The sequence below is a fragment of the Leucoraja erinacea genome, chromosome 10, assembly GCF_028641065.1.
Source record: "Leucoraja erinacea ecotype New England chromosome 10, Leri_hhj_1, whole genome shotgun sequence".
NCBI classification, from domain to species: domain Eukaryota; kingdom Metazoa; phylum Chordata; class Chondrichthyes; order Rajiformes; family Rajidae; genus Leucoraja; species Leucoraja erinaceus.
The window spans coordinates 57,809,525-57,832,076 of record NC_073386.1 but is presented as its reverse complement, the minus strand read 5'-3'; the positions used below and the strand labels follow the sequence as shown (position 1 = coordinate 57,832,076).

The window sequence follows — 22,552 nt, the reverse complement described above, 5'->3', positions numbered from 1 at the left end:
GTTGCTGCCTTAAGCCTCTGTCCCACTTTCCCGAGTTACCCACGAATTCACCGGAGTTTTCCCCTTGATTCAAACTTCTAGAATTCTGTAGCAGTCCCGGAGTTTGCCAGCCTCGGGGCATCAAACGTTTTTTTCAGCATGTTGAAGAATGTCCACTGGTAGCCCCGAGTACCTACGCTGGGATGAATCAAGGGGAAAACTCGGGAGAATTTGTGAGTAACTCAGGAAAGTGGGACAGGGGCTTTACAGTGGCTGCAGCGCTGGAGGACCAGGTTCCATCCTGATGGCGGGTGCTGTCTATATGGAGTTTGTACGTTCTCCCCATGACCTGTGTGGGTTTTCTCCAAGATCTTCAGTTTCCTCCAACACCCCAAAGCCGTGCAGGTGTGTAGGTTAATTGGTGGTATAAATGTAAATGTCCCCAGTGTGTATAGGATAGTATAAGTGAGCAGGGGTCACTGGTCTGCGCTGACTCGGTGGGCCTAAGGGCATGTTTCCACGCTGTGTCTCTAAACTACTATTTTTACACTAAATAGAATTTATAATTTGAACAAGAACAGTAAACCCTCACAGTAATGGCCCTCTATAGCGGATTTTGGTGATAGCGGACTGAGGCTCCCGTTGCACCACCCTCACTTCCCCTAGTTACCCAACATGGCGCCACATGGCGGGAGCTACTGCTTGTGAGAGTGGAGGGAGGGAGCAGCACAAAGGCAGCGTGAGTAGCGGACCCGTCCCTGTTGCACCGCAGGTGGGGCCGGGGGTTCTGTGTCTCCCTGGCCTGGGAATGCCCCTGGATTTAATCCCACCTCCCCCCCGATGACTCTGTGCTTCTTCCGACCCGGCCGGGGTTAAACTGTACCCCCTCCCCCCCTCACTCGGGTATAGCTGACAATTGGCAATAACAGACACCACCCCAGCAAGAGTTTACTGTACTTATTAAATCAATGGGCCTATTGCTTTCTCCAGGAATGCTGTCTGACCCGCTGAGTTACTCCAGCTTTTCGTGTCATATAAATGTGATTTAAAGTCAAGCAATTATCGAAAGCCACTGATTAAACCAACAAAACCATGGGTTCAGTTTTACTCCACAGTATAAAAGGACAATATGGAGATAGTCCATATCTGGAGTCTGAAGAAAGGACTCGACCCGAAACGTCACCCAATCCTTCTCTCCAGAGATGCTACCTTCCCCTCTGAGTTACTCTGGTATTTTGTGACTATCTTCGGTGTAAACCAGCAAGACGGAGATACTCCTTGGCAACTCTGGAAATAGGAGAATCTTGACACATGGTTTGGGAAAAGGATCATCAGAATGGGTTGTGACAAGGTGAAGACGGGTCATCTGTGAAACTTCCTCCGTTTCTTTTTACAGAGTTTGCCGTCCGCATCCTCGCTGACCTGTGGTGGGTCTGGTACGACAAAGCCATCGGTAAGTTGATAATACACCACGGTAGAGTCAGAGTCCACGATGGCCAGGATGAACGCACGTTTACTTTGGTTGCAGACGCATTCCATGATTCTTCTGATCCTAAAGAAAAATTAAAAATTAATACATGTTTCGACTACGGAGTTTGTACGTTCTCCCCGTGGCAGCGTGGGTTTTCTCCGGGTGCTCCGGTTTCCTCCCACACTCCAAAGGCGCACAGTTTTATAGGTTTAAGAAAGAACTGCAGTTGGTGGTAAAATTGAAAGTAGACGCAAAATGCTGAAGAAACTCAGCGGGTGAGGGAGCATCTATGGAGAGAAGGAATTGGCGATGCTTCGGGTCGAGACCCTTCTTCAGTTTGAGAAAGGGTCTCAACCCAAAGTGTTGCCAATACCTTCTCCCCATAGATGCTGCCTCACCCACTGAGTTTCTTCAGCATTTTATGTCTACCAGGTTTGCAGGTTGGTTGGCCTAGGTAAAAATTGTAAATTGTCCCAAGTGTGGAGGATAGTGCTAGTGTACGGGGTGATCGCTGGTCTGTGTGGACTTGGTGGGCCGAATGGCCTATTTCCACTCTATATCTCTAAAGTCTAAAGGTAGAACTACTGTTTGGAAGATCGCTGGTTGGCACGGACTCGGCGGGCAAAGGATGTCTCTAAAAATGAAATGAAAGCCATGGCATTCACTGTATTCTGCTCTCTAAACGCCATAGACATAAAATTCTGGAGTAACTCAGCGGGACAGGCAGCAGCACTGGGGAGAAGGAATGGGTGATGTTTTGTGTTGAGACCCTTCTTCATACACCAAATCCCCTTCATTCATGCATGGATACCTTTCAGTGAAAGCATCCCCCATTGAAACTTCTCATTTATCCAGTCTATGCCACATTGTGGGCATTAGCACAGAACTGATTATATGGAGGAATGTACAATTCAGATGACTGATTATCTGGTATCCTGACTAATTTGTCCTGTGCAATATCACAAAGAGCCCCTGCTTTCTTTGAGAGTTAAGCCCCCTGGGAACACAGATTAACTTTGTAGTAACATACTGCATTTCATTCAAAGCCTTAAAAATATAGAGTGGCGGAGATGGGTCACGGTTAGTGTTGCTGCCAGTGATCCGAGTTTGATGCTGACCTCCACCACTGTCTGAGTGGAGTTTGCACGTTCTCCGTGGATTTCCACTGAGTGCTCTATCTTCCTCCTACGTCACAAAGGTGTGCTGATAGATTAATTAGCTTTAAACAGCGTTCAATGTATGCAGGTGGTAGGTGAATTGGCAGTGGGGGCGAGGTGACTAAAAAAAGTCACAGGGAAATGAGACCCAGACCACGGGTGCTATCTGTACGATGTTTGTACGTTCTCCCTGTGACCAGAGTGGGTTTTCCCCAGGTGCTCTAGTTTCCTCCCACACTCCAAAGACATGCAGGTTTATAGGTTAATTGGCTTCGGTAAAATTGTAAATTGTCCCGAGGAAAGTGTTAGTGTGCGGTGATCCTGGTGTGTGGGGGAGGTGTGGGGGAGGGAGGCGGGGGGGGCGTGTGGGGGTAGTGTGGGGGATGGGGGTGGGGGTGTGTGGGAGCTGGGGGTTCCTTCTGTGTGGGTGAGGGGGGGAGGGGGTGGTGTCTGGGGGGGAGGGAGGGTCGGTGGGTCAGGGGTGTGGGGGGCGGGGGGGGGTCTGTGTGCCTGGGGGTGGTGTGGGGGAAAGGGGCATCCGGGGGGGCACGGGGGGGGGGGGGGGGGTTCTCCCTTGGAACACAGCCCACACTCGCTCCGGCAGCTTTATTCTCGGTGCCAGTGATTGACAGCGGGTGCTGGAAGGGGCGTCGCCGTCTCGGCGAATAACAGACCAATAAGTTTTGTAATATTTCACCGATCGGAACAAAACTTGGTGACTTGGAGCAGAGGAGAACAGTGAGCAAAGTGGCAAAAAAAAATCCTAGCGATATAGGGTACTGTTGCGCAAATTTTAAAAACAACACAAACCGGAAGAGGACACAAGATGAGAGTTTTAGTAATAGTATAGATTTGACTAGGTTCTCTGCATGGTAGATTGATCTGGAAGGTTAGATCCCATGGATTCAAGGAGAGGTAGTTGAATGGATAGAAAATTGGCTTCATGGAAGGAAGCAGAGGGTGATGGTGGAAGGTTGCTTCTCGGACCGGAGGCCTGTGACTAGTGGTGTGCCTCAAGGTTCGGTGCTGGGCCCATTATTGTTTGTCATCAACATCAATGATTTGGATGGGAACATACAGGACATGTTTAGGAAGTTTGCAGATGACACAATATCACTGACTGGATAACACGGCAACAAAAGCTATTCATTGAACGTCGATACACGTAACAATGATCATCTACACCCTTTGTTATCAAGAAGAGGAAGCAACATGGTTAATGAGGGACAAATACATATACTGGGAAATTGCTCTTCCACCTCCATACTTTTATCCATTTGACACCAGTTTAGAACATATGGACCAAGTCACATAAAATCCACTCTCTTTCCTGTCGGCTCTACCCCCATGGAAAAAATAACCTGTAGAAACTAGGAACTGCTGATGCTGGTTTACACGGAAGAACACAGAGTGCTGGAGTAACTCAGCGGGTCACACAGCATCTCAGGCGAACATGGATAGGTGACGTTTCACAGAGGGCTGGAGTAACTCAGCGAGTCAGGCAGCATCTCAGGAGAACATGGATAGGTGACGTTTCACAGAGTGCTGGAGTAACTCAGCGGGTCAGGCAGCATCTCTGGAGAACATGGATAGGTGACGTTTCACAGAGTGCTGGAGTAACTCAGCGGGTCAGACAGCATCTCAGGAGAACATGGATGGGTGATGTAGATAAGACACTAAATGCTGGAGTAACTCAGCGGGACAGGCAGCATCTTTGGAGAAAAGGAATATATGACTTTTCGGGTCAAAACCTTTCTTTAGACATTCCATGTTCTCCAGAGATGCTGCCTGGCCCGCTGAGTTACTCCAGCACTCTGTGAAACGTCACCTATTGTGTCTATTTTCGGTATGAATCAGCATCTGCAGTTCATTGCTACACATGGATGGGTAACGTTTCTGGTTGGGACCCTTCTTCAGACTTATTGCAGGGTGAATGGGGGGGGGGGGGGGGGGGGGGGGGGGGGGGGGGGGCGAGAAAGCTGGAACAGAGGAGGAGCATGACAATATGTGGCAGGTGGACATAAGAGAGGGGGTTTGATAGGCAGATGATTGGAATGATGGCGTGATTGGGGAAAAATACTCTGCACAAGAAGTACTTCTCATCCACTGTTAAAATCTGCTGGCTTGTCTTCCTGTGATGTGCTGCGGGACATTCACGAGATCAAGGGCACTATTGTTGGATTTGGTGTTCAGTTAATCCCCAATGAATACATGTGCACATGCCTCAATAAGATTAGGCTTCAGCAAAATTACAATAAAAACAAGCCTGACAATGGGGCATTAATAGCAGAACTCTCTCCTCTATGCATATGACCTTGTTACCAACACTGGCAGAGAATGAAACAGATTGAGAGGCCAAGTTCCCCTCCCATTCCCACACTGAGCTCTCTGTCCTGTCCTGTCCTGGGCCTCCTCCATTGTCAGAGTGAGGCCCAGCGCAAATTGGAGGAACAGCACCTCATATTTCACTTGGGCAGCTTACACCCCAGCGGTATCAGTATTGATTTCATTAATTTAAAGTGACCCTTGCTTTCCCTCTTTCTCCATCCCTCTCCCATCACAGTTCTCCGACTAGTTTCACTGTCCTCCCGATTAAATATTACTGATTGGATGCCTCGATGTCACCTTCTCATCGGCTAACAATTCTACACTTTCCTTCCACATCGTTCCCTTTGAACTGTTTTCACACCTTACCCTTCCATATTTCTATTTTTCCCTCTCCCGTGACCCTCAGTATGAAGAAGGGTCTCGTCCCGAAACGTCACCCATTCCTTCTCTCCAGAGATGAGTTACTTCAGCTTGTTTTTGGTTCCTCTGCACATCACAACATGGGACAATACTGTAATGGCAGAATGCTTTTCCATCCAAATCCGAAGGCTGAAAGTTTGTACTTTAAGCTGCCTGCAGAACACCGAAGGAATATTTATGAATGGGACTATTCAGCCCTATGCCTGCTCCCGACACACTATATACCCCTCCCCTTAAAATGGCCATTGAGAACTAATGCAAAATATCAAGCAAGTTGCTATTGCATTTATTAAATCAGTCACAGAACACTTTCCCGTTTATTTGACTCATATTCGATTACAATCTGTTGTGCACCTCCCTAAGGTCACCCTTCAATCTACTGCGCTCCAACGAATCAAGTCCTAGCTTGGCAACAACCTTGTTAATCTTCCCTCCACTCTTTCAAGCTCCGTGGCATCTTTCCTACAGGATGGCGAATAAACTGAATAATGCTCCGTGCATCCTCACTAATATTGGCAGCAGACTAAATAATTCAAAATGGAGGAGCATGAATGAGTGTGTAAAGTGGGAATCAAGACAATGTTTGAAATATATAAATATATTTATACATTATACACGTATAGATATATTTATATTGTACGTACATATATATATTATATATATATATATCCTTATAACTATAAAAACTCAGGTCTTGGATGTGTGTGTGTGTGTATTTATTTGTTTGTGTGTTTTCACATCTTCTCGAAAAACGACGCGCGAACGGGAAATGTATAACATATTCTGGTAGAGATTTACCCCCTGGAGTCCCAAATCGGCTTATCTGAAAATGTTGTGCTTTATTTCTTGAGTTATTAATAAAAATCGTTACAAATCCGATCAAATTTTGAAATCAAAACGCCTGTCTTTCGCTGATGACGTGACAATGGATCTGCCTGCCTGCTGTCTGCTCACGCTACGACTGACGTCACCCCCCCCCCCTTGTTAAAGGTTAGGAGGGCTGAACCCCCCCCTCCCCCCGTTATACAAAAGTCGCCCTGTCGGCTGAAGACCAAAGATCATAGCTGAAGACTTCAGCAGCCGCTACGAGTGAAGAACGAGCAAGATGGGCCCAGTATTAGAACTCTCGGGTCTGGTCCGTCGCTGCCGAAAAACCTTTGAAAAACCCCCACTGTCACTCCCCCCCGACCACTCCCCCCGTACTCGGGCCCTACCTGCAGCCTGGAGCTCCCACCTCTCAAACTCTACCCCCCCCTCCCTCTCTGCCCTCCCCCCTCTCTCCCCCCCATGCTCCCCTCCTGCCCCCCCCCTCCCTTTCTGCCCCCCCTCCCTCTCTGCTCCCTCATGCCCCCTCTCTCTCTGCCCCTCCCCCTCTCGGCCCCCCAGCCCTCCCCCTCTGCCCCCCCCCCCTCCCTCTCTGCCGCCCTCATGCTCCCTCTCTGTCCCCCCCCCGCCTCCTGTGGGGGCATCGGGTAGGGGGCAGGTGCGTTTTGCAGCTGGGAGGGCGTATTGCGTTCGGGAACCAGACTTCCCCTGTGACGACGCGCTCCCCCCACTCCTCAAACTCTACCCCCTCTTTCTCTGCCCCCCTCCCGCTCCCTCTCCGCCCCCCTCACGCTCCCCCCCTTCCTCTCTGTGCATATGTGCCCTCTCTGTGTGCCTGAGTCCCTCTGTGTGCCTCTGTGTGTCCGTCGCTGTGCCCCTGTGTCCCTCTCTGTCCCTCTCTGTGTGCCTCTGTGTGTGCCTCTGTGTCCCTCTCTGTGTACCTCTGTCCCTCTCTGTGTGCCTCTGTGTCCCTCTCTCTCTACATCTTTTCCCTCTCTAGCCACGCCTGCGAGTTGGCGGCTATGCGTGAGTGGATAGGGCGGGGATGGGGTAAAACGAGTGAATGAATAATATTAATATAATATCAATGGGGGTGGTTAGTGTGTGTGTGTGTGTGTGAGGGGGTGGTTAGTGTGTGTGTGTGTGAGGGGGTGGTTAGTGTGTGTATGTGAGGGGGTGGTTAGTGTGTGTATGTGAGGGGGTGGTTAGTGTGTGTGTGACGCCGCAGGCCTCCGCCTCCCTGAGGGGACGGGACCCAACTGGTCCCACTTGGTCTAGTATTTTTTTATAAATAATTGTATATATACATGTGTGGGTGGGTGTATATATATGTGGACATGTGTATATGTGTATATATATATATATATATACACACACACACACACACTGTGTATACACTATTATTACAATTATTATTTATAGTCATAGCGTGATACAACGTGAAAACAGGCCATTCGGCCAAACTTGCCCACACTGACCAACATGTCCCATCTACACTTGTCCCAAGAATAAGGGGTAAGCCATTTAGAACGGAGATGTGGAAACACTTCTTCACACAGAGAGTTGGGAGTCTGTGGAATTCTCTGCTCAGAGGGCAGTGAAGGCTGGTTCTCTGGATACTTTCAAGAGAGAGTTAGATTGGGAGTCAGGAGATATGGGGAGAAGGCAGGAATGGGGTAATGATTGTGGATGATCAGCCATGATCATATTGAATGGCGGTTCTGGCTCAAAGGGCCGAATGGCCTACTCCTGCACCTATTGTCTATTATCCTCTCCACATCCACTCCAAGGATATACAATTGAAACACAAGAGTTGTTTTGACGTGTTTCATATTTTAATCATATTAATGCATCTTGATGCAGAAGAAGTATGAAAATATATGAAATGTAAGTCAAGAGTGCAACCAAAGGTGGAGTGGCTGCATAGTGTGTTGCTCAGTATTAATAAGAGACCTAAGAGATCCTTCGGCCCACTGAGTCCATGCTGACCATCGATCATCCGTTCACACGAGTTCTACCTCTTTCCATTTTCACATCCACTCCCTACACACCTGGGGAAATTTACAGAGGGCCAATTAACCTACAAACCCGCACATCATTTGGGATGTGGGAGGAAACCAGAGCACCCGGAGGAAACCCACACGGGCACAGGGAGAACGTGCAAACTCCACACAGACAGCACACCCAAGGGCACAATCGAACTCTGGCACTGAGGCAGCGGTTCCACCCGCTGCGCCACTGTGTCGCTGAACCAGTATGACTTTTAACTCAAATTGCTGATTATTACTAACAATCAAGTTACCTTGCTAAAATTAACGAATAGCAAAAATATCTTCACATTCATAATCTACCATTTAAGTCACTTTTTAACAAAAATGAGCTGTTAATGAGTAAGCCTTTCATCAATTGAATTGCCGGCTGACATACAAGTGCTTGTGGTTTAGTTTATTGTCACTAGTATCAATTTACAGTGAAAAGGTTTTGTTGCGTGCTATGCAGTCAGCAGAAAGGCTATATATATGATTGCAATCAAGCCGTCCACAGTGTACAGGTACAGGATAAAGAGAATGGAAGGCTAATGGAAGGGGCATTGTACTCTGTATTCAGAGCAGGGAACGAAATGTGATCGTTATGAGGCATCAATGAGTCAACAGTGGCAGAAATCCAAGGACACAGCTTCCAACAAACCTCTCTCGTCACTGGTGAATACTGTTCAACATGGGTGGGAATACATATCGTAAATTGAAACCTCTTGACATGTAATTGTGTATGCAGAGATCAGATGACTTAATGGACTACTAATTGGATCTCCGGAGAGGTTTATTTCTAGCAACTTGATGAAAAATCAGGATCCTACAGGGGTTTGGATCAGAAAGAGTCGAGGTTGTGTAAAGGCTAATTTTAAAAAGCACTTGTACTTCGCCGCAACAACCTGGGGCTCGACTGGATCGGGCATCGCTGCAAAAGACTGATCGCACGGACTGGGCATGGCCTGCAGCGGTACAGAGCACAGAGCCAGGCCCACCCTGCAACACCGCCACGACAACGGGCCTTTCAAGCCAGGTTAACAACTCAGCACCTGTATCACAGAGGTCGACACAGTGGCACAGCTGTAAATGTGCTGCCTCACGCCCCAGAGACTCGGCTTTGATCCTGACCGTGGGTGGGGTTTGGAGTTTTCCCAGTGATCGTGTAGGTTGCTCCCACATCCTAAAGACGTGTGGGTTTGCAGGTTAATTGGCCTATGTAAATTGCCTCTAGTGTGTAGGGAGCGGATACAAAAGTGGGATAATATAGAACTGGTGTGAACAGGTGATCGATGGTTGGCGTGGACTCGCTGAGCTGAATGGTCTGTGTCCATGCTGTATCTCTTTCTAAACCATCTGAGAAAGAGCATGATTTGTGCACATAGTTTTGGACTTTGATAGACTTTGATAGACCTTCTTAGCCAAGAATTGTTTCATAATCCTGATCTAACATTGTAGTCTGGCCTTATCCCAGTAACTTCCTTTGACCAAATCATACTTGTCATTAACATCCACTTGTGAGACGCCATCAAACTGAAGCATTAACTGTCCACATGTGGTTTCATCTGCTACATATTTCCTTGGAGCGCAGGAGGAGGGGTGATCTTATAGCGGTTATAAAATGAAGATGGGAAAGATATGGAAAATGCACAGTCTTTTACCCAGAATAGAGGAATCAAGAACCAGGCCTTTCGGCCCACCGAGTCCGCACCAATCAGCGATCCCTGTACACTAGTACCATCTTACACACTAGGGCCAATTTACAATTATACAAAGCCAATTAACCTACAAACCTGTACGTCTTGGGAGTGTGGGAGGAAACCGGACATCCTAGAGAAAACCCATGCAGGTCACGGGAAGACTGTGCAAACTCCATACCGACAGCACCTGTAGTTAGGATTAAACCTGGGTCTCTGGAGCTGTGAGGCAGCAACTCTACTGCTGAGCCAGGTTTAAGCTAGGAGGGGAAAGATTTAATAGGAACCCGAGAGGTAAATTTTCACACAGAGGGTGGTGGAGCTGCCAGAGGCGGTAGTTGCACCAGGTACTATAACATTGGAAAGGCATTGGGACAGGTACACGAACAGGACATATATAGAGGGATATGGGCCTGATGGGGGTAGGTGGAACTAGTGTAAATGTGATATCTCGGTCTGCATGGGCAAGTTGGGGTGGAGGCCCCATGACGTTTGTATTTTTAATCGTAGTTCCCTGCATTGATTAAATAATACAATGCTTGTTCCATGAACTTTTCTATTTAAGACAGCTTTTTGATGTTACCATGTGGTGCAGAATGTCTCAGGCATATGAAAAATAACAGATCTAGTAACGAATCAGACGGCTTTGCAACAGATTTAACTTTATGCGAGGTTTTCACAGTAACATGGAATTTGTTCATCACAAGGGCAAGGGAACCAGGATGGGTGATGTTTCGGCTCGAGAGCCTGCATCATTGTATTAACGGGGTAGAGAGCTGGAAAAGAGGTGTGAGAGGGACAAAGCCGGGCAAGTGATAGGAGGACACAGGTTGGAAGGGAAGGGGGGGAGGGGGTTGGCGGGCAGATGGGTGGACAAAGGCTAGAAATGGAAAAGCAAAAGGCTGCAAAATAGGGAGAAAAGAGTGAAATGTAAACCCAGAGGAAGACATTTTGGAAGAAGAGGACAGGGAGGGGAGAAAGGGGGCAGGATAACGGAAAAAAAGTGGGGTAATTTTTAGCATTGGGCAAGATTTGCGCTATAGCATAGCATTTCTTTTAACAGTGCAAAAGAACACGTTGGCTATGAAAAATCAGTCCCTCCTAAATCCTGTTGCAAACACTGCTTGTGCAAAGTACCTGAAGCACCCTTTGGCCTTTGCAACTGTAGGCTCAGCAGATGCATGAGAAGGGACTTCTCAATGAGATATCAGTAAAGGTCGCATTCCTGCCATGCCCAATTTCATGCCATACGTCATGCAAACATGCAGCAACAAGCAAGAACTTGCGGCCTTTGCAATGCAACAAAGAAGAATTCATCGTTCAGCTTGATTCTTCGCAAAATGCACGGTTCTCAATTGTTGTTTAACATCAGATAATACAAATATTTGAGGGGCAATACAGCTAGTCAGGAAATCTACATTAAAAATGTGTGGAATGAGCTTCCAGTGAAGGTGGTGGAGGCAGGTTCGTTTTTATCATTTAAAAATAAATTGGATAGTTATATGGATGGGAAGGGAATGGAAGGTTATGGTCTGAGCGCAGGTATATGGGACTAGGGGAGAATATGTGTTCGGCACGGACTAGAAGGGTCGAGATGGCCTGTTTCCGTGCTGTAATTGTTATATGGTTATATGGTTATAAAATGAACTTCAAAAGCTGCACATGGCACCTTTAATATCCTAAAGTAGTAAATAAATAATTGGACTATTTCGAGTCCGAGAGTCATTGAAATCACAGTGTGGAAACAGGCCCTTTGGCCCAACTTGCCCATGCCGACCAACATGCCCCATCTGTACTAATCCTACCTGCCCAGATACTTCTAAACCCATCCTGTCCATGTGCCTGTCTTTTGGTTAATTTAGTTTAGAGATACAGCGCAGAAACAGGTTCCTCGGCATACCGAGACCACACAGACCAGCGATCACCCCGTACACTAGCACTATCCTTTACACTAGAGATAATTTACGATCTTTACCGAAGCCAATTGAAAAAAAAATTAAACATTTAATTTAAATTTGAAGATTGCGTCTAAGTATTTTTCTAGTTACATTTCTATTTGTTTTGAGGAATTCAGCACAGTAAATTTTTGCTGCATAATTATGGTTCAAATTTTAAAACTAAATAGGGCCTCCCTTCTGTTCCCACGGTTTCATTATCTAGATGGTCTGGCAGCAAATATAGCTCTGTTTTTTATGACAAATCAAGAGGGTTAAACAATGTATTGGGGTATATACAACAGTGAACCAAGTGATCCAAAGATGCAATGATTTTGGGATAACTGAAACCTGATTATTTTCTCGGCAAATTCATTGTAACAAGACAAAATAAGTTAAAAAACACCGGCTTGTTTGGATGTCAGTAAGATAGAAGCAGAAGTAGGTTGTACATAGGTAGTGTTGGAGAAACTCTGCGGGTGAGGCAGCATTTATAGAGCAAAGGAAATAGGTAACGTTTCGTTTGAAGAAGGGTTTCGGCCTGAAACGTTGTCTATTTCCTTCGCTCCATAGATCCAGCTGAGTTTCCCCTGCACTTTTGTCTACATTCGATTTTCAGCTTCTGCAGTTCCTTCTTGAACAATAGGTTGTACATAGGGTTGCCAACTGTCCCGTATTAGCCGGGACACCCCGTATATTGGGCTAAATTGGTTTGTCCCTTACGGGACCACCCTTGTCCTGTATTTGACTGCCACTACTGGGGTCGAGGGGACTGTCGGGTCGGCCCTGCCTCACCCGTCCCGACGTAGTGCAGCCCATGGAGTGCAGGAGGAGCTCTTCGCCCGTGGCCCCATCGGTCGGCAGCCTGACCAGCTGTCCGACCTTCACTTACTGCCGACACCACCACCCCTCCTTCTCATGGTCGATCATCGGTTCATGAGTTGGACGGGGCGCTGGACTTTGCGAGTGACATCACCCGGGCCAAGACTCCTCAGCTGGCCCGCTGGCTGGGCTTTGTGTGTAGTCCAGCACCCGGGCCAACTCATCATTCACCCAGCCACGGCCGAGACGGTCAACGAATTGCTGTTGGGAATTTGTCCCGTATTTTGACCTTTCATCCCTTATTTGGGAGTGAAAAAGTTGGCGACCCGAGTTGTACAGTTGCTTATCATTCATTTAGACCTTGGCTGATTTTATTTCCTCAGTGTTGTTTTAGTACACAAAGCTGACATTCCACAAATACTTTAATACTCAAAAAAATATCAATGCCCGCATTGAATACACTCAGCTATTGAGAATCCATTATATCCTCAGACAAAATTTTCTAAAGATGCATCTGCAGTGAGTGCAATATTTTATCTCTGTTTGCTTTGTTGTTACCTTCTCCCACCTAACAATGATCTATTCTACATTCTTGTATTGTATTGTATTCTTGTATTCAAATTTTATTGTCATTGCCTCACTTTGAGACAACGAAATGAATTTCCCGTACAGGCAGTATCGTTAAAAAAAAATCACAAGATGAGGGGATGAGATCCAGCACCTGACCACCTGGTGTGCCGACAATAACCTCATCCTCAACTCCAAAAAGACGAAGGAGATTATTGTCGACTTCAGGCAGACCAGAGGAGGCAGTCATACCGCCATCCATATCAACGGGACTGAGGTGGAGCGCGTCTCCAGCTATAAATTCCTCGGAGTGCATATCTCGGAGGACTTGTCCTGGTCCCTCAACACCTCCAAGCTGATCAAAAAGGCACAGCAGCGCCTTTACTTCCTTAGGAGGCTCAAGAAAGCCCACCTGTCCCCCCAGATCCTGACCAACTTTTACCGCTGTACCATAGAGAGTATCCTGACCACCTGCTTCACGGTATGGTACAGCACTGCACTGCTGCGGACAGGAAAGCACTACAACGGGTGGTGAAAACCGCGCAGCACATCATCGGTGCCCCGTCCCTGCCATGGATGCCCTCCACCGAAAACGGTGTCTGAGACGGGTGGGAAGATCATCAAAACCCCCTCACACCCCTGTCCATGGACTGTTTGCCCTCCTCCCATCAGGGAGGCGGTACAGGAGCCTCAGGTCACGTACCAGCAGGATGAGGAAAAGCTTCTATAACAACACAATCACACTGCTGAACTCGGAGTCCCGACGATAGACTTCTCTGGTCCCTCCGTCCCCCATTGTTTAATCATTCTGTATTTCCTGATTATTCTGTATCTTCTCTCTTTCTATTTTTTTTTTCTTGTTTTTTCTCTTTATGTACAACTACTACGGACTGATGCAAAACTGCATTTCGTTGTACTGATACTTGTATTTTGTGCGATGACATTAAAGTTGAATTGAATTGAATTGAATGCCCAAGAAAATGTAACACTGTTTGCTAAAAAAGCACACCCTTCAGTGAAAGTTTATCATACCCATGTAACATAGCTGTCGCCGTTAACTAGAGAGCAGTTCTGAACTACTTTCTACCTCTTTGGAAACCCTCGGGCTGACTACCTTTGACTGGACTTTACTAGATTTATCTTGCACTAAACGTTAATCACATGATTCCCTTTTTCCTGTATCTGTACGTTGTGGCTCAGTTGTAATCATGTATTCTTTCCACTGTATTCTGGATAGCATGGAACAAAAGCTTTTTACTGCACCTCGGTACACGTGACAATAAACCAAACTCAAACTCAGCATAGACAAAGACACAAAATGCTGGAGAAACTCAGCGGGTCAGGCAACATCTATGGAGAGAAGGAATGGGTAACTTTTCAGGTCGAGACCCTTCTTTAGTCTGAAGAAGGGTCCCGAGCCGAAACGTCATGCATTCCTTCGCTCCAGAGACGCTGCCTGACCCGCTGAGTTACTCCAGCATTTTGTGTCTATCTTCGGTATAAAACAGCATCTGCAGTTCCTTCCTACACAAACTCAGTATAAATGATTTCACACGTGGATGCCTCATTAGTGAACTCAAAGGAATTATATATTTAAACCAAATAAAATAATAACATTTAAAACGCACTGTAAAAAATAGCTTTTCTGACAGCAAAGTGTTGAGATTGTTGTGTTGTTACCCTCCAAGATCACTACAAAGACAGATAAAGCTACAATTGCATGGGATCAAGCAGGTTGGTTAGATGTACACGGCGGTGCACTATTCTCAACAGAAGCTTTCCAGCTTTAGCTTGAGAGATATAGCATGGAAACAGGCCCTTCGGCCCACCGGATCCACGCCGACCAACAATCACCCATAACCTAATGAGATCCTACACACTTGGGACAATTTACACAGGCCAATTAACCTACAAATCTGCACGTCTTTGGAGTGCGGGAGGAAACTGGAGCACCTGAAGAAATACCCACGCGATCACAGGGAGAGCGTACAAACTCCGTACAGACAGCACCCGTAGTCAGGATGGAACCCGGGTCTATGGCGCTGTGAGGCAGCAACTCTACCACTGCCAACCCTCATCTTTCCCATCTCAATTTGGATAAAGTTCTAGATATCCTTGCCAATATTTGCAGGTTTAAAAAAAAAATCCAGGAGAATTCCAGGTACTCGAATCATGAGAATGAGGATTTTTTTCCAGCGTACAACACATAAGGTACATAACATTCTGCTTACAAACAGTCCCACAGACTATTGCTCAAGGGGCTATCAATCATTTGTCTCAACAGTGGCAACGTCACAAGGGCTTGCTTTCAGCAGTTTGGCTGACCACATACCCCAGGAAGACACTCAAATAACAGATTTGTTTAAAACATCCACCTCAGAACATTCCTATTTCCCCAAGGCAGAGCGAAATGGCCGACAAGTTAAACAGTCTGTCGAAACTTCAAGCGGATGACTGAACGCCTTTAATAAAAGGGCATGCTGCCTGACTTTGTGCAAGCTAAAAAATACTTTAAACCGTACAAATAACGTTTTTCAACCGAACAAATTCTTTTAGGTTCAAAAATGAAAAATAAAATCGCAATTATCATTAGGGTGGCAAGAGTTGCTGCCTTGCAGCGCCAGAGACCCGGGTTCGATCCTGACCGCGGGTGCTGTCTGTACAGAGTTTGCACGTTCTCCCTTGACCTGCGTGGGCTTTCTCCGGATGCTCCGGTTTCCTCCCATACGCCAAAGAAGTACAGGTTTGTAGGTTAATTGGTCTCTGTAAATTGTCCCTAGTGCGTAGGATCTAACTAGTGTACAGGGTTGTCGTTGGTCGGCGATGACTCGGTGGGCCGATGGGTCTATTTTCACGTTATATCTCTAAAACTAAACTGTACTTACTTCGTGTAAGGGGCTCGCTGGTCGGTGTGGACTCAGTGGGCTGAAGGGCTTGTTTCCGCGTTGTATCTCTGAACTAAACTAAACTAATCATCACAAAATATTTTGATTAGTAGGGGAGATTCTTCCAGTAACCATATAACCATATCAACAATTACAGCACGGAAACAGGCCATCTCGGCCCTACAAGTCCGTGCCGAACAAATGTTTTTCCCCTTAGTCCCACCTGCCTGCACTCATACCATAACCCTCCATTCCCTTCTCATCCATATGCCTATCCAATTTATTTTTAAATGATACCAATGAACCTGCCTCCACCACTTCCACTGGAAGCTCATTCCACACCGCTACCACTCTCTGAGTAAAGAAGATCCCCCTCATGTTACCCCTAAACTTCTGTCCCTTAATTCTGAAGTCATGTCCTCTTGTTTGAATCTTCCCTATTCTCAAAGGGAAAAGCTTGTCCACATCAACCCTGTCTATCCCTCTCATCATTTTAAAGACCTCTATCAAGTCCCCCAGAGAGCTTCTGCACTCCAGTCCATAAAGACCTAACTTATTCAACCTATCTCTGTAACTTAGTTGTTGAAACCCAGGCAACATTCTAGTAAATCTCCTCTGTACTCTCTCTAGAGTTGTTGACATCCTTCCTATAATTGGGCGACCAAAATTGTACACCATACTCCAGATTTGGTCTCACCAATGCCTTGTACAATTTTAACATTACATCCCAGCTTCTATACTCAATGCTCTGATTTATAAAGGCTAGCATACCAAAAGCTTTCTTTACCACCCTATCTATATGAGATTCCACCTTCAAGGAACTATGCACGGTTATACCCAGATCCCTCTGTTCAACTGTATTCTTCAATTCCCTACCATTTACCATGTACGTCCTATTTTGATTTGTCCTGCCAAGGTGTACTTTTGCCAATATTTATCCCATTATCAAAATCACAATACGAATTGATCCGATGATTTTAACATTGTTGTTTGTGGAAGATCTCTGCGCACACATTTACTATTGCATCTTTTGGGTTACAATGCTGCAATTAGGAGTGTGATGGAATACTCTCTACTTGACTTGACTTCGGTAAGTCCAACAACTCTGAAGTAGATCGACTGAACCACAGTTTGGTAAACAAGGGCAACAAGTACATGGAAACATCGTACTTGCAGGTCCCTTCAAGTCGCACGCTATTCTGATTTGGAAACATATAGTTGGTCCAAAAAGAAACTCCCAACCCAAAGCACAGAGGGAGTAGCTTCACATGAAGGACTGCAGCAATTCAAGATGGCGGCACACTGCCACCTCCACAAAGGCAAGTCAGGATCGAAGGAGGCAGCAGAGAGCGGTGAACAAGCCCAGTCCATCACAGGTACTGATCTCACCATCAAAGGGATCTGAGGGAAGCAATGCCTTCTGAAGAAAGCCAGTACTATCAAAGTCAAGAATTGAACAATACTCTTTAATTGACATATGCACCAACATGAAATCCTTACTTGCAGCAACTTAACAGACAAGGGGTCACAGCTTAACAGGCAAGGGGTCAGGACTGTCTTATGAAGAAAGACTGGATAGACTTGGTTTATACTCTCTAGAATTTAGAAGATTGAGAGGGGATCTTATAGAAACTTACAAAATTCTTAGGGGGTTGGACAGGCTAGATGCAGGAAGATTGTTCCCGATGTTGGGGAAGTCCAGGACAAGGGGTCACAGCTTAAGGATAAGGGGGAAATCCTTTAAAACCGAGATGTGAAGAACTTTTTTCACACAGAGAGTGGTGAATCTCTGGAACTCTCTGCCGCAGAGGGTAGTTGAGGCACAGTTCATTGGCTATATTTAAGAGGGAGTTAGATGTGGCCCTCGTGGCTAAGGGGATCAGGGGGTATGGAGAGAAGGCAGGTACGGGATACTGAGTTGGATGATCAGCCATGATCATATTGAATGGCGGTGCAGGCTCGAAGGGCCGAATGGCCTCTACTCCTGCACCTAATTTCTATGTTTCTATAATGCTAACGGCAGGTACTCGGTAAACGCGGTAAGCTCGTGAAGGCTCGTGAAGATTTTTCAACATGTTGAAAAATGTCCACGAGAGCCCCAATTGCCTACGAGCGGCTATTACCGTAATTCGCCGAGTTCGAATCAGGGGAAACTCGGGAGAACTCTTGAATTAGCTTGTACAGTGGAACAGGCCCTTTACTTGCATCAACATTACAAGCCTGTAAATACAATACTCATACTAAACAAAAAACAATTCAATAATTTAATGTGACAATTAAACACTTTTGACGTTTGGCAATAAACACTGGCTTTCCAAATGTGACTAAGTGAGTAAATAAAATGTATTCTGGTGACAGAACATTGCTTTGAACGGAAAAAGGGTCGAGAAGAACATTAAATAAATGCACATGGTGTGGTTAAAGTAAATAGCAACGTGTTGTTTAAGGGGAAGTTAAATAAATGTACAAGATGAGTAGGATATGGCAGAATGGATGGATGATGGTGGTAGGAAGGAACCATAGATGCTGGTTTACACCAAAAATAGACACAAAATGCTGGAGGAACTCAGCGGGACACACAGCATCTCTGGAGAGAAGGAATGGGTGTTGTTTCGGTTCGAGACCCTGTTCAGGGTCTTGACCCTGAAACTTCACCCATTCCTTCTCTGCGAGATGCTGCTTGTCCTGCTGAGTTACTCCAGCATTTTGTGTCTACTTTTGGATAATGGTGGCGTGGTCCTATGTAGAAGATAGATAAGCTCAAGACTGCTGGGATCATCATCATCATCATCATGGTTGAAAACATCAACGGGCACGTAGCCTTACAGTGCTATGTACCACAGAGATCGCAACTTCTACTGAAGTGTGGATGGCCGTTGGCTCGCTAGGAGTTCATCTGCCCTTTAGCAGGTCTTGATTTTGGTCCTGCTGGGGGTCCACACCCCCCTCCTCACCTGGCAAACCAGACGGTTTAGTCGCCGACTATCCGACCATGGAGCAGGTAGCACGGGATTACATGGTACCCGCGGCGGGGGAACTCCCCCCGACCTGACAGATTGGACCAAATATCCTGTTTCATGAGACAAATTAGTTAGGGCTTTATTCTTTGGAGCGCAGAAGGTTAAGGGGGGACTTGATAGAGGTCTTTAAAATGATGAGATGGATAGACAGAGTTGACGTGGATAAGCTTTTCCCACTGAGAGGAGGGAAGATGCAAACCAGGGGACATGACTTGAGAATTAAGGGACAGAAGTTTAGGGGTAACATGAGGGGGAACTTCTTTACTCAGAGAGTGGTAGCTGTGTGGAATGAGCTTCCAGTGAAGGTGGTGGAGGCAGGTTCGATTTTATCATTTAAAAATAAATTGGATAGGTATATGGACGAAAAAGGAATGGAGGGTTATGGTCTGAGGGCAGGTATGTGGGACTAGGGGAGAATACGTGTTCGGCATGGACTAGAAGGGTCGAGACGGCCTGTTTCCGTGCTGTAATTGTTATATGGTTAAATGTTTCTTGTCGGTCCTTGTACGCCAAGCCAAAGCATGTGCAATTAAACCATGCAGACCGCCACAACTACAACTGCAACTCCAATCTGTATTGTGTGGTAGATGTTACCACATCCACACCGACCAATGACCTGCACACAAGGGCCAATTTTACAGAGGGCGAATTAACCTACAAACCTGCACGTCTTTGGGATGAGGGAGGGAGCTTGAGCACCGGGAGGAATCCCACGTGGTCAAAGGGAAAACTTGCAAACTCCACACAGACAACACCTGAGGTCAGGATTGAACCCAGATCTCTGGAGCTGTGAGGCAGTAACTCTACCGCTGCGCCACCTAAGATTAGATTATCCAATTCGCCACCTCCACTACTCTGCTCAAGAGACACCGTGCTTTCTCATCCTCTGCACAATTTTGCAGTTCTCTTTTCCCCATGTTGAGAACAAATTCCCACTGTCTCCACCAAAACAACTGCCCTCTACTGCTAAACTCATCCCACTCTTCATCATTCACCAGCCCTTCAGCAGGACGTTCAGGAGGACCATCTCATTCCCTTTTATCTGGAACCAATTCAACATCACTAGCGACGTCATCCCATCTCCACCCCTTTCCGTTTTCTGTAGAGACCGTTCCCTCCGTAACTCCCTGCTTAACTCATCCCTTCTCACCCAAACCACCCCCTCCCCAAGTTCTTTCCACTGCAACCGCAGGAGATGCAACACCTGTCCATTTACCTCCCCCCTCGACTCTGTCCAGGGACCCCGACAGTCCTTTCAGGTCAGGCAGAGGTTCACTTGCACCTCCTCCAACCTCATCTGCTGTACTGTAGAACCGTATCTGCTGTTCAAGGTGTAGACCTTGGTGTGGACCACACATCGGTGAGACCAAATACAGACTGTGTGATTGTTTCGCTGAACACATTCGTTCAGTCCATCTGGGCCTACCTCATCTCCCGGTTGCCAAACACTTTAATTCCCCCTCCCATTCTCACACTAACCTTTCTGTCCTGGGCCTCCTCCACTGTCAAAGTGAGGCCTAACCTAAATTGGAGGAACAGCACCTCATATTTCGGGCAGCTTATGGTAGGAATATTGAGTTCTCCAACTTCAAGTAACCCTTGCTTTCCCTCTCTCTCCGTCCCTCCCTCACCCTAGTTGTTGTGTTAGTTGCAATGTCATCCTGGTGAGTTTAATTGTCTGTAACCCATTTGCACCTAGCCCTCAGCTAACAATGGCCCGTTTCCTTTATCATCGTTACATTTTTGCATATCTTTCATTCATTTGTTCTATATCTCTCTATGTCACCATCTATATCTCTCGTTCCCCTTTCCCCTGACTCTCAGTCTGAAGAAGGGTCTCGACCCAAAATGTCACCCATTCCTTTACTCCAGAGATGCTGCCTGACCCACTGAGCTACTCCAGCTCTGTGTCTATCTTTAACTCCATCCCTACTTGCAAACCAGAGTCATTGAGCCCTGACCCATTCTGAATTTACTGAAAGGTAATCTGATCCTAGCGTAGCGGCATCTTTCCAACACTATCATCTTCTTTCCCTCAACCTCCTCACAATTCATATTTTTGCTTCTTTTAAAGAAATGGGGTCTGATCTGGTGTGACCTTCTCCAGCAATCCTTTCCTCTATCTTCTATCTCTATCCTCTTGCCATTGCCAGTTTCACTATTCTTCTTAAAGATAGACACAAAGTGTTGGAGTAACTCAGCGGGACAGGCAGCTTCTCTGAAGTACATGAATAGGTGAAGTTTCAAGTCGAGACCCTTCCTCTCATGCTCTATCCATCTTCCTGGCCACTTGGATCTGGTTATGCCACCATTTTCTAACTTACTTTCCAACACACTAGTCATTTTAGTCTAACAATAGAGAGCATAGCTATAAGGTGACGGGAGGAAATGTAATGGGGATGTGCAGGGCAAATATATTTTTAAGGCAGTGAGAATGGTGGGTTCCTGGAACGCATTGCCAGGGAGGGTGGTGAAGACAGATATGATAGTGGCGTTTAAGAGGCTTTTGGATAAACACATGGAAGTGCAGGGAATAGAGGGAATATGGAACATGTGGAGGCAGATCAGATTAGACACAAAAAGCTGGAGTAACTCAGCAGGTCAGACAGTATCTCTGGCAAAAAGGAATAGGTGACGTTTCGGGTCGAGACTCTTCTTCAGAACTTATCTGTCTATCTGTACTGTTGTATGTTACATAGAAACATAGAAAATAGGTGCAGGAGGCCATTCGGCCCATCGAGCCAGCACCGCCATTCATTGTGATCATGGCTGATCGTCCCCCATCCATAACCCGTGCCTACCTTCTCCCCATATCTCTTGACTCCACTAGCCCCTAGAGCTCGATCTAACTCTCTCTTAAATCCATCCAGTGATTTGGCCTCCACTGCCCCGTGGCAGGGAATTCCATAAATTCACAACTCTCTGGGTGAAAACGTTTTTTCCCACCTCAGTCTTAAATGGCCATTGTGCGGTTTTGGTCCCCTAATTTGAGGAAGGACATTCTTGCTATTGAGGGAGTGCAGCGTAGGTTTACAAGGTTAATTCCCGGGATGGCGGGACTGTCATATGCCGAGAGAATGGAGCAGCTGGGATTGTACACTCTGGAGTTTAGAAGGATGAGAGGGTATCTCATTGAAACATATAATATTGTTAAGGGTTTGGACACGCTAGAGGCAGGAAACATGTTCCTGATGTTGGGGGAATCCAGAACCAGGGGTCACAGTTTAAGAATAAGGAGTAAGCTATTTAGAACGGAGACGAGGAAACACTTTTTCTCACAGAAGTGGTGAGTCTGTGGAATTCTCTGCCTCAGAGGGCGGAGGAGGCAAGTTCTCCGGATGCTTTCAAGCGAGAGCTAGATAGGGCTCTTAAAGATAGCGGAGTCAGGGGATCTGGGGAGAAGGCAGGAACGGGGTACTG

The 22,552-nt window shown here is 46.5% G+C and overlaps 1 protein-coding gene across 1 annotated transcript in view; it reads right to left on the bottom strand.

Moving 5' to 3' along the window:
• Window positions 1–1,059: 1,059 nt before the first annotated feature.
• tsen15 (TSEN15 tRNA splicing endonuclease subunit) overlaps window positions 1,060–22,552 on the bottom strand; it is a 45,280-nt gene continuing 23,787 nt past the window's right edge. The window contains exon 4 of the mRNA XM_055642430.1: window positions 1,060–1,531. Within this exon, the coding sequence (XP_055498405.1) occupies window positions 1,342–1,531 (190 nt within the window). The 3' untranslated portion in view covers window positions 1,060–1,341. The remainder of the gene's footprint in view (window positions 1,532–22,552) is intronic.